This window comes from Cricetulus griseus, chromosome 6, assembly GCF_003668045.3.
Source record: "Cricetulus griseus strain 17A/GY chromosome 6, alternate assembly CriGri-PICRH-1.0, whole genome shotgun sequence".
In the NCBI taxonomy this organism is placed as follows: Eukaryota; Metazoa; Chordata; class Mammalia; order Rodentia; family Cricetidae; genus Cricetulus; species Cricetulus griseus.
In genome coordinates this window covers 124,985,396-124,998,131 of record NC_048599.1, presented here as the reverse complement: position 1 = coordinate 124,998,131, position 12,736 = coordinate 124,985,396, and the positions used below count along the sequence as shown (strand labels likewise).

General features: G+C 38.4%; 1 protein-coding gene across 8 annotated transcripts in view; it reads left to right on the top strand.

The window, feature by feature from the left end:
- The window catches only part of Mbd5 (methyl-CpG binding domain protein 5), a 159,683-nt gene extending 147,541 nt beyond the window's left edge, over window positions 1-12,142 (top strand). For 6 of the 8 annotated variants that reach the window (XM_027420467.2, XM_027420466.2, XM_027420470.2 and 3 more), the window contains 3 exons: window positions 622-695; window positions 10,014-10,089; window positions 11,532-12,142. In XM_027420467.2, coding sequence (XP_027276268.1) covers window positions 622-695; window positions 10,014-10,089; window positions 11,532-11,603 — 222 coding nt within the window. In that variant the 3' untranslated portion in view covers window positions 11,604-12,142. Of the gene's footprint in view, window positions 1-621; window positions 696-774; window positions 963-10,013; window positions 10,090-11,531 lie in introns of those variants that run through there. The other 2 variants (XR_004770640.1, XM_035447119.1) reach the window with 2 other exon arrangements.
- The last annotated feature ends 594 nt before the right edge of the window (window positions 12,143-12,736 follow it).

Below are 12,736 nucleotides of genomic sequence, written 5' to 3'. Positions count from 1 at the left end.
GCTCACAACATGTGTAACTCCAGTTCCAGAAGCTCTGACGCCCACTCCTGATATCTGTAAGCACCAGGCATGCAAAGAATGCACATACATACACCCAGGCAGAACATTCATACACATGAAATAAAATAAATCTGAAACTTTTAAAAGAATGTTTAAATATATCATTCATGTTTTAAAAAGAGAGATAAGATCCCAGATCCAACCTGTTGACTCCAAAGCTCACCCTCTACCCTGAGCATCCCTCTAACCTTTCCCCTGCAAGCTGTAAAGATGCCACTACTGAGAGTGTAAGTCAGTGGAGAAAGTGGGCCAGGATTTGTGAGCTATATGATTATGAATATTGAAAGTTATTTAAATTCCAGCCTTTTTGTTTCCAAAACACTGACAATGTCAAAGCCAAACTGACTTTCGTTTCTACTAATGCTTCTATGTAAAAGTCCCAGAAGCTGCCTGTAATTGAGGAAGGACAGTACATTTGCTGGGGGATGGGGGGTGGGGGATGGGGGATGGGGCTCCTTTCTCCAGTGCCACACTTGCTATCTGGCAAGAAAGTAGAATAAAAAGTATGTCCAACAATTACAGGTCTGGGTAATGTGGTCTGGTCTTCATACCTTCACTCAGGTGGAGCCCGAGAAGTTGAAGACCCTAACAGAAGGTTTAGAAGCCTACAGCCGAGTCCGGAAAAGGAACAGAAAGTAAGCACTTTGGTTTTCCATTTTGTCTTTCCTTCAGGGAGTGTGAAGTCTCACTGATTTGTTTCATGTTGTGATCCAGGTACTACAGTTCTTTGATATTTCTCATCAGAGGACCATAATGGACACCACAAACCAGCTATTACAAAAAGACATTTTCTATGTAATTTGCCCATATGGCATGTGGGATTTGCTTCTTCATTCTTTCCTTCCTGCATCCTGACCTCCTAGCTTGGTAGGAAAGAAAATGTGATTAATGTTTCTTTAATGGCAATTAAATATGCTCCACCATTTTAGTGAGTCTGTTGTTTGCAATTCAAATACTGGGGAGGGGAGTACCTGTTGTTATACACATGTGAAAACATTAGCAGGTTACCCACTGGTCAAAGTGATGGTTGAGGCTTTTGCTGCTGTTTCACTTGAGTTATGGTCTTGAATATAAGTTCTCTTAGAACTCTGACATGAAATTGAACTTTGAACCATTATTATTCAAGTTGTACTGGATTGTTATTTGATGAATAAAATATACAGATAAGCAGGTAATGTTACAAAGCATCTTATAAGGTAGTTGATGAATTGTAACCATTTCACATTAAGGTAGAGAAACCAGTGTATCTCTGTATGTGTTTACAGAGAATTATTTTATACCATGTCATTGACATACCTGTTCTCTTCCCCATCTTCCAACAACCAAGTATTATATACTAGGGCTGGAAAGATCGATAACTCAGTAAAGGTACTTGCCCCTGAGCCTGATGGTCCCTGGAGACCCTGGACCCACATAGTGGAAGAAGAAAACCAGATCCTACAAGTTGTCCTCTGATGTCCACATGGGTACCATGTTGTAGGTGGACTGCTCACATGAGCACGCGCGCGCGTGCTCGCGCGCGCGCGCGCGCACACACACACACACACACACACTAAATAAATGTTTCCTTTTTCAGAAAATTGCACATTAATCTTTATTCATTTGTAAAATGGTCCTTACACACACCCCTTATGACATAGGCCTAATCTTTGCTGATTTTGTTTTGATATTTTATCGGATTTTTTTTTATTATATGTGGTCCTGGGGATAGAACTCAAAAGTGTTGTAAATATACAACATAAGTATTCTACCACTTACCAGTCCCACTTACCATCCTTTTAAAAATACCTGTTTCATTTATATGCTTAGCAGTAGCTCTTCCATAAAATATCCAGGCCTTCTACTCTGAAGTGACACTTCCCCTGCAGAGGTTGGGTGTAGGACAAGACCAGTAAAATTAACACAAGAGAAAGGAGGAATATTGTGCAATACCAGTGCCACACATTATAGTGAGTCATGGTGAGTGTTCAGTGGTGCCTGTGCTTTTGTTGTCAAAGACCCAAAGGCTTCTGTCCAGGAAACACACTATGTACTTGGGTTATTTGCAAGATACAGTTGGTAACACAGAAGTGAATAACTTTCTCTAGATACTTATAAACACTGCTTCGAGATTAACTCAATCTCTCCTTTGCCCTACATTTCACTTAAGCGGCTTCTGAAAGGTAATGCATAACACATACTTATTTTAAAATTGTTTCTTTAGAGCCAGTTTCCTGTTTGTGGTGAATTAATATGGGACTGTATAGCAGTGCTCTTCATCATAAGTAATCATACAATTTAGCATACAGATTGGATAGAAAGAAGAAAACACGAAGCAGAGGTAGTAACATGCAGCCATATTTATCATGCTGTTGTCTAACCATGCTGGCTGGCCTGTGTACATTAGTGCAGGGTTTTGCATTATACATGACCATTTTTTTGTTTTGTGTTATTCTCCCAATCACAAAATAAGCCACAATTGCTGAGCCCATTTGCAAATTAGGACACTCAGACCCAAATATCTTGACTAATTAGTTGAAAGTTACATAACTGATAAATGATATTGAACCAAATCACTTACTTCCTCATTTGTTTATTCCTAATTTTATTTATTCCTAATTTAGAAAACAAAACTATGCCAGGCACAGTGCTATAGTTCCTAAGAGACGGATTCAAGAACCCACAATTAAAATGTGAAAATAGAAAGAAAAGTATATATGAGAAACAGAGAAGTAACTGTGAACTCAACAAAGAATGGTTCCCAGAGCTGGGCATCTTGGCACACACCTTCAATCCCAGCACTCAGGAGGCAGAGGCAGAGAGGGAGAGAGGTAGGAGGGAAGAGAGAGAGAGAGAGAGAGAGAGAGAAAGAGAGAGAGAGAGAGAGAGTATGGTTCCTAGAAATGACACCTAAGCCAAAATGGGCTCGGGTAGGACAGTGTTTAGATAATGTCAGTTCTGAACTGGGGAATGCATCAAACAAAACATTTTAAGTGTATGGCTGGAAGTATAACCAGGAGCCAATATATTGGCTCTTTGCTTTATTTGAAGTGCTCAAAGCAGGCAGGTGGTCATATTTTCACATTGATGTGACTGTAGAAGAGGAGAACTCTTTAGAAAACAGTCTTAGTGGCAGATTCTAGTAGCTCACGCCAGTAGACGAAGAAGGGTAAGAACCCAAGCAGTACTGAAGATGGAAGAGAAGAAATGTGCTCTGGAAATATTTAGGAGGTAAAATTAACAAAATGTGGTGATAATCAAAATAGGAAGGAAAGCAATCAAGGACTGGGGCTTGCGTGATTGGGGGGGGAGTAGAAACAGTAACTGAAATAGAAATTTGGAAGTTACTGTTGGTTATACTTTGGGGTCTGTGGAGTAGCTGACAGACAAGTCTGAAACTGGAAAATGGTATTTGACACGTAAAAATGCTAGTCATACACAGGTATGCTGCCAACCTGAGGCTAGTATACTAAGGACTGAGTGCTGGAAAATTAGACATTAAACAAAATGAAGAAAGTGGGCTGAATGATCAGGAAAGAGGAGAACCACCATGGGAAGAGGAAAGGGCCTTAGAAGACAAAAACTGAAGCTGGGCACCGTGGCTTAGGCATGTATCCCAGCACTCTGGGAGGTTTACGACACAGAGTGAGAACCTGTCTCAGAAAGATAAAGAAAACAAAGACTGAAACAATCAACAGAGATCCATACAGTAAGACAAGAAATGAGACTTCTTCATTGCATTGGGTAGTTTGGAGGCCATGTGACCACAGCAAGGCTAGTTTGATGATATACAAAATACTCATGGGTTATGGAATAAAATAAGGAAGTAAAGAGGGGATGTCACAGATGTTTACTCTCTTCCCTACTCTTCCTGTGAAGTTTTCCTGGAAACCACAGTAAAGGTGGGGTGTTTTATTTTTTGTTTTTTGTTTGTTTGTTTGTTTGCTGTCTTTATTTTTATAGTTGGTGTTGGTGTTGTTGGTGGTGGTGGTGTGTGTGTGTGTGTGTGTGTGTGTGTGTGTGTGTGTGTGTGTGTGTGTGTTACCTGCATTGTATGTACACCATGTATGTGCCTGGTACCTGTGGCGGTCAGAAGAGGAAGTCAGATCCCATAGAACTGAAGTTACTCATGGTTCACAGCATCAAGAAACTGAGCCTGGCTCCTCTATCGGAGCAACAGTTCTCTGAGCAACTGGCCCGTCTCACCAGAACTACAACAGGAGATTTTTGAGTTACTTTCTCGTTGTTGTGAGAAAAATACCTAACAAAAGCAACTCATGGGAGAAAGGGCTTATTCTGGTTGACAGTTCCAGAGGGACACAACTATCCTGATAGGAATACTTGACCACAGACTGGTAAGGCTTAGTGGCAAGAACTGAAAGCTGGCTGGTCACATTGCATCAGCACACGGGAAGGAGAGTCAACAGGGAGTGGAGGAAAGCTTAAAACCTCAAGGCATGTCTCCCAGTAGTCCACTTACTTCCTAAAGGTTTAACAGCCTTCCCAAACAACAGTACAGTTTGGGACTAGGTGTTCATATGCACAACATTTTGCATTCAAACCACAATGATAACCAAGATGTAAGTATTGTTGTAGACTCAGAAGAGGAAAGGTCTGAAAAGGAAAAGTGTTTAGAGAGTTAAAAGGTTGATTGTTGACCTGGATTCATATCCTATTTTTTGTTGTTTCATAGTTGTATGCCTCTGAGTATGTTACCTAATCTCTATGAGCCTAAATTCAACAGTTCGAAAATGTGCATATTAATTCTTTCTTTAGGATTGTTATAACATAGGTAATATAGAGAGCCTTATACATAGTACTTGGCATATGTAAAGAAATATATTATCCAGTATTTTTGCCAGTTGAAACAAGTAAATAGTTAGAATTTTATGTAATCATTTTAATCATTAATATCTTAAACAACAATATCGTATATGTTTAGATTGACATAATAGTTACATCCTAACCATAAGAATTAGTAAATTTTAACACTTAATTTAGGCTAATCTTCTGCTTAAAGAAGTGCTTCTATGAAAGAAATATCCCAAAGCTTTTAGATACATTATTATTTTCAATTACAAGGGGATCCAACCTTCTATGTATACAAATCTTTTTCTTTACCTGATATCTTATAAAGCTGGAAAATGGTAAATGATAAAATAAGCCAAATATATTTTCACTTTAAAACTGAGAAATGCCACCACATACTTGAGTTATGGAACATGTATAAATCAAGCTGGTGCCAATTTGAAAGCTTCATTCCTACTGTATAGCTTTCATAGTGCTAGATAAAAAATTCTATGTAGACTACTAGGAGAAAAAATTACCCACTTTATTACCCAGCTGTGAACCAAGCAAACTACAAAAATGAACATCCTGGCAATACAAATTCACTAGTCAATAGTGGCATTGGTATTAGGGAGTAACCAACCACTTTTTAAAATTAGATTTAAGGCCTGATCCACAAGACATAATGCATGCCTGGTACCACTAACTGGACCAAAATCTCATGGCTGGCTAGGTCACAGGACCAAGGGAAGTACCTACTACTATTATTCTGCTGAATGGACATAGTAATAAACTGTTCTAAGATATCTACATCTATAAATTAATACATCTCTCAACTCTCATTAGAGAAACTTCTCTTTGGTAGATGGTGATTGGTATGGAGACACAAAAACTGATCAACATATAAAGAATAAGAGACTGTGAAGTGTTCAGTTCTAAATAAGACAGTTGTATCACACCTTTCCTCCCAAGGTTCAGGGTTCATCTCAGAAGAGGGAGTAACAGAAAGATTTTAAGAGCCAGAGCTACTGAACATCTGCAGTGAAGTAGCATTTGCCAGACATGACTGCACACAAAATACACAGCAGCTATAACTGGTGACAGAAGCAGGATAGCCAAAATTCCAGCAGATGGCTGGGAGGCAGGTAGAGTCAGTTTTCTTAAGGGTTGTGTCCCCTGAGAGTCTACCCATGCTTTAGCCAATGGTCTTATATCCTTGTACATATAGGTAGCACTAAGTGTACTCAATGGGATTACAAGAGGAGGAAGGAGAGGAAGAATGAGGAAGCGGAGGAGGAAAAAGAAGAAGCAGCGGCACATGAAGTTGGGAGGGAAAAGTGATAGAAGGAGGAGGAGAACTAGCAGGAGTTGTGGACAAAGTCATACTTAATTCTCAGTTCACACTTACATCATGTATCATTCACATATTTTACCTGGCCTTTTATTCTTTTTAATTAATAAAGATAAAGATAATACGTGGCAATATCGTCAAAAGAGAAGTGGCAATTATCTCCATTAGTGACTAGAAATGTGATTATATGGATGCCTATTGCTTAATCAATTAGGGTTTAGAGTGTCCATTAGTAAAAATGTTTATTATTAAATGTCAGCAGGAAATAAAGAATACTAGCAAAGACTCCACAGGAAGGCTCTCAGAACTGGAAGACCAAAATTTGACTAATTGTTCCTTTAAGAACTCATGGATGTTTCTCTTCCTCTTTTAAGCTCATTTGTCCCAAGCACAAATACTGTGGGAATTGGTCTGTAGATGTGAAAGCTAGAAAAATCTGTCTTGCCTCTTGACTCTCATGGTGCCTTCAAATAATGTCATGCTCCGCATCTGTATGTTTATTCTCTTTCCAAAACTAGTCATTTCTCCATCTAGTGTCAGTTTATTACAAACAGAACATTGTGCTGTTTGGTCTAAATTAGCATTTAATATTTTATTTTATTTACTTGCGATTCATGCACATGCTATGACAATTGTGTGGAGATCAGAAGACAACTTGTGGGAGTTGGTTCTTTTCTTCCACCGCATTTGTTTTGGTGATCCAACTCAGGTCGTCAGGCTTTGATAACAAGTGTCTTTACCCATTTCACTGGCCCATGTTGCATATATTTTTACAATAATTTTTTAATAATTGGGTAAACAATGAGGTCCTAGTGTTCTGACTTTGTACTCAATAAGTAATGTCATTAAGTCATTTCTGTACTTTCATCATAATGTTATTGTATTCTTTGTTGGAAAGAATCATGACTCTTACTTTGGAAAGTTATAGTTAAATATATGTTTTCCTAATTACATAATTATAATTGATTTCACTCTTTTCACCTAAAAAAAACACAAAGTATTATACACATGCAGTTATCACAATATCTACTTCATGAGATTGCTGTAAAGATTAAATGAGATGATACCTAAAGATCTAACACAATTCTTAGCAAATATAAGTCTTTCAATAAATAGTATTTTTGCTATTAAGATTCAAGGGAGGGCTAGTGAAGCAGCTCAGTGGGTAAATGTGCTTTCTGAGTTAAGATCATGTGGTTGGAGAGAACCAACTCCCACAACCTTGCCTTTGACCTCAACACTATGGCTTGTGCACTTTCAGACTTAAATAAATTAATACATTTTTGAAAAAAATGGTCCAAGAGAAGAGAACACAGTTCCATGATGGATTTTTTAAATGAAATGTTTTTCTTCTTTTTATCTACTTAGAACTTTTTAGGTGTAGTCAACTTTATTTCCATAATATGTTATAATCAAAATACATAAAATCTAAATATCCTTGAAACATAAATGCATATGGGGCAGGAGAGATGGCTCAGTAGTTAAGAGCACTGGGTGTTCTTCCAGAGGACTGGGGTTTCTGTTCCCACACAGTAGCTAACAGCCATCTAGTCCCAGGGGATCCAATACCTTCTTTTGGCCTCTGAGGGTACCTGGCATGTACATGGTGTGCAAACTTACTTGTAAGCAAACACCCATATGCATAAGTTTTTTTAAGTTTTGAAAAAATTTAAAGACCTATTTTCCAATCCAAAAGACAAAGATAAACCTATTAAATGCACTGGAGAAAGTGTGACAATGTTGGGCAGTTTGTCCATGGAGACTCTTACCATGAGTCTCACCAAATAGCCCTTAAATGAGATCCTAGCCCAACCTTAGCCAAACATAGATGGTTCTAGAGTCATGGATTTGAGTTTCTTCCTAGCTATCCTGGATCACACTTATCAAACTCATCATGGGAAAAACAACTCAGAGTGACCTCACAAGATGTAGGAGTCCACAAAACCAGAACAGGAAGTATGCACAAATGCTGTGCACTGCGTAGAAAGAATGAAAAACTTATATCAACTTGAATAGTGCCCAAAAATAATGATACAGGAATACTGGCATGGTGGTGCATGTCTTTATCCCAGCACGGAGGAAGAGGCTTCAGAGTTCTAGGCCAGCCTGATCTACATTGGCAAGATCCTGCCTCAAAATTATGGTAATAGTAGCAATAATAATAGTAGTAGTAATATAGTAATGGAAAAAGATGAACTGTGTGTCATCACAGCTTTTTTGTATGTATAAATACATAAAGCAATTCTGTCCATGGTTGTATCCTATAAAACATAAGCTGGGGAGGCATATGGGAGAGAATGTGACTGAGAATAGTCACCAAGTATAAATACCAGATTTATCTTTTTGATAAAAAATACTTAGTAAGGACACATAATTTATTAACAATCCATTCTGATGAGTGGGTATGTTGGGATTATTTTGTTCTCTGAACTTTACTTATCTGCATTTTTTACTGTTTTAATTAGTAGGGAAAATGTTTAGATAGAAGGATGGATGGATGGATGGATGGATGGATGGATGGATGGCTTATAAGACCAGCAAAATGTAGAGGGAATTGTTGATATTATCCTTATAATTGGTTAATAGGCTAATCTTTCTTTTCAGTTGAACTGACTTACGTGCACATTTCTTTTACTAAGATATAGGACCATTTATGTTCACTTTGGACAAATCCACTTAGCAAATACATGTAGCATTCCTGGTGTGCCCAGAAGTATAATGCTCAAAGATGGATAACAGAGAATCTGTAAGGCACAGGAAAAAACAAAATTTGGGAATTATCAGGTCATTGTGTATTGAGGATAAAACCTTGGGAGCACTCTGGTAAATGGAAAGACTTCATCTAAAGGCGTTCCACTGAAGTTGAATTGTCTTTCCTCCCACAAGTATCAATCTCCAATCTCCATGTAGATGCTGAGATAAGACTTAACTCTTGCAAAGACATGCTAACAGTAGCCTGCTGTAGGAGGTTGCTTCAGCCACTTTCCTGTCAAATATCCTGTTGGGAATAGATTGCCTGCATATTCAGAAGATGGGAGAGTGAGATTTATTTGTATAGATGAGGAGGGAAAAGAAGGTAGGTGAAAGGATGTATAGCCATAAAGAAGATCAATTTGTTTGACTACAGTAATGGGCACAACAGCTTCATCCATATCAGTTTCAAAAATGGCATGTGTCATTCACGGAATACATGAAGTGGAATGCTGAGTGGGAAAACAATAGGCAGAGGAGTGACAGGCGCCTGAGACAATCACACTCTGGGTGTGTTGAAAGGATCACATTACTTCAGTTCAAGGGAAAATGTGGTGAAACCAGCCTCTGGGCCTTGGGTGTGACAAGGTAATATGCTGTTTCTTATCTGGACAGTGCATCAGAATTTAGCTTTCTTTTTGCTCAATTCCACGTAGCTGGGATGATCCAGAAAGGGTGGAGGGAGCTCCCTAGTGGCCAGAGCCTGCAGTTCAGTCTCTGTGTCCTAGCCACAGTTTGTTTCCCTGCTGAAAAAGTCTGTGGGGCAGACTGGATTCTGCAGATTAGAAGCAGTTGCATTGGAGGCCACAGAGCCCCTGACCCAACCTTCTTCACCGGGATGCAGAAGAAGGACATGGTGGGGTAAGCTTCCTGGGTTCATCATTTTTAGTGGTTTTGTGACTTTAGTTGTTAGCGTTCAGTGGTGGGAACTCCAGAGTGATGTGTTATGACCTGAATTTTCCAAACGTGATTCTAGATTGGCTTTCTGGTAGAATTGACATATTTGTTTTCTGATTAAAGAATTAAACCAAGGCTTTTCTTTCTTTTATTTGTTAATCTGGTGTGTTGTTTTTATTAATTCCAGAAGTGGAAAGCTAAATAACCATTTAGAAGCTGCTATTCATGAGGCCATGAGTGAACTGGACAAAATGTCTGGGACTGTAAGTTAATTTATTTTTCTCATTATACTGTGTTTCTTTGAAAGTAAATTGCATTAACACTTTTTTGGAAACCTCTCTTGGAAATTGTGAAATAACTCTCATAGCAATACTAAACTGCTACACAAGGGAAAGTCTGATACAAAAAAAAAAAAAAGCATTTATGAAAAAGGAGCCTGCATTAGCTATGGCTTTTTTTTTTTTTTTGAGATAAACGAAACTTTAGTTTTCTTACAAAGGTTCATTAAGTGTCAGCTGCAATATGGTGAGGTCCCAACCACAGCTTTCTACATTTGACTGTGAGTAGCAGTGGCAATCAATGTAACCAAAATATTCAGCAACGAAAAAGAAAGTTTAGGCAACAACAAAGGCTATCAGTTTACACCAACAGAATTTTGCACAAAACATTTTAATTTTGAGATAGCAGAAGGAAAATGAGAGGTCAGTCGGTATATTCTTGAAATTGACAAAAGTTTTCTCATCTCTCTTTCCCCCTTAAGTTTTCGTTGCTCGATGTTGGGAATTGAATCTTGGGCTTCAAGCATGCTTGTCAAGCACTGAGAACTGAGTTAGACCCTAACCCTTAAACATTATATTTAAAGCACGTAATTAACCCAACTGGTTCTTTCTCTACCTCTAAGTCCTGTGACATCATGTTGTTAGGTAAAATTGGCAATGGTAGAATTTACACGTGGGAATTGGCAAGTACTACACTGGTTTGGTTTGCAAATGCCAGTTTTAAACACTTTGGCCACAGCTTTAGGTCTACTCTGTCTTCTTTGTCTTCCTCCTTTCTTTAACATCAGAAGCCATGTTACTACTTGGGAGACCTGATGACTTACCTCCTGTCCCTCAACATGTATCTACTATCTAATGCTGTGGTGCCATTCAACCACTTTTCAATGTGACACACAGAATTAAATGCTTCTAGTTTCTTTATTAGTGAATAACAGTGAGTTTTGTTAGTTATTCTTCCCAACTTATACAAGCTCAGGCTTAACAATGAATGGTAGTGCTATTCTGTTGTCCATATTGATTCTTCTCATGGGCTGAGCTACAGGTAGATATTCTGATCTTTGACATTTTGTAGGAGTTATAAAATCAGTGGTGTGATAAAGAGGAAACAAGCATATTCGGTATGCATTTACCCAACTCTCCGTAGTGAGATTGTTGATCCAGAGATCTCTGGCTGGTAGTTCCCCAGCTCAAACTGTGCTTCAGTCTTCAGTAGAGTCTTATACATGTCACTTTGATTATCAGTTTCTACTACTATTCAAGCCTTGTGGAGACAGTGTACAGAGTTAGGTCTTCATAAATCTTTAAAGTGTCTTTGGATATCAGTGACTGAAAATGAAGCAGAGTGTTTTCTGCTGTTTCTTTGTCAGAAGTCGTATGTTGTTAGTGATTTCAATCTCCCTGTTGTTTTTGTTCCACCTTATTTCCAGGTTCACCAAATCCCACAGGGTGACAGACAAATGAGGCCCCCCAAGCCCAAGAGGAGGAAGATCTCCAGATAACAGAGACTGTTCCACTGACACATAGTGTTATTAAAGGAGCATGCACAGATACATCTGTATGTAGGTATTGATACAACCATGGTTAGATCAGAATGTAAACTCTGGCAGATAGCTACCACCACCACAGGGTGCTAAAAGGAGCAACAATGGAGATGTGTTTTGATCAGGAAGGAAAATGAATGTTGAAAACAAAACAAAACAATCAAAATCCCTGTATGAACAAAGTGATAAGTGGTCAAGTGATTGCTGAGAAATGTTTTATATTATACTAAAATTGTGATTATAAGAAATAGTCCAAACGTTTCTGAAGAATTTTCAGTGTTGTATATAAAAAATGCAGAATTTCATGGCGATATTAGAAATGTAAATATTGTACAATATTGTCATGTACAAGCATACTTAATGCACACTTTATCTTTTATTGTACAAAGAAATAGTGTACAAAAATCTTTGGTTTCTATGGAGTACACCTACCAGAGACTACCAGTGTAAAGTGATAAATAAAAATACGACCTAAATGCTTTTCTATGATAATGTAACAGATGCTGGTTTTGTATTGAACAGCAGAGAAAAGGCATGATGATATAATACACAAATCATGGCATACACTGCACACCCTGGGTGTCCACTTATGAAGTCTCTTTAGCAAGAGCATTTCACAGAAACACTAGACTCAGCTTTTCGTGTCTAGGAAGCCTGCAAATTTCTGAAAGGATGAGGGCTCATGGGCCTAAATCAAGAATTCAGAACTTCAACCATTTGTTACAATTTTATTCTTTTACAGTTTCACATATTTATCTAATGAATTCGAGTCATTTTCCCCATCTGCATTCCTTATCTTTTATCCCCCTCCCTCTTTACAATGAGTCCCCCTCCTATTTTCATGTCTTCCTGTGTGTGAATATGACTAGTTTCTTGCCTGAGCATGGGTGGGAGGTTATTTACTGGAGCAAGGCAACTTCTCAGTGGATATACCAGAAGGGAAAATGACAACCCATCCCCCAGCAGACATGGGCCCCTCCACCATCCATGATGAAATATTGATATGTTCAATCATGTGTATGTCTTGTGCAGATAAACACAGCTGCCATGATTTCAAGGAAGGAAATAGCTATGGTATATGCAGAAGACAT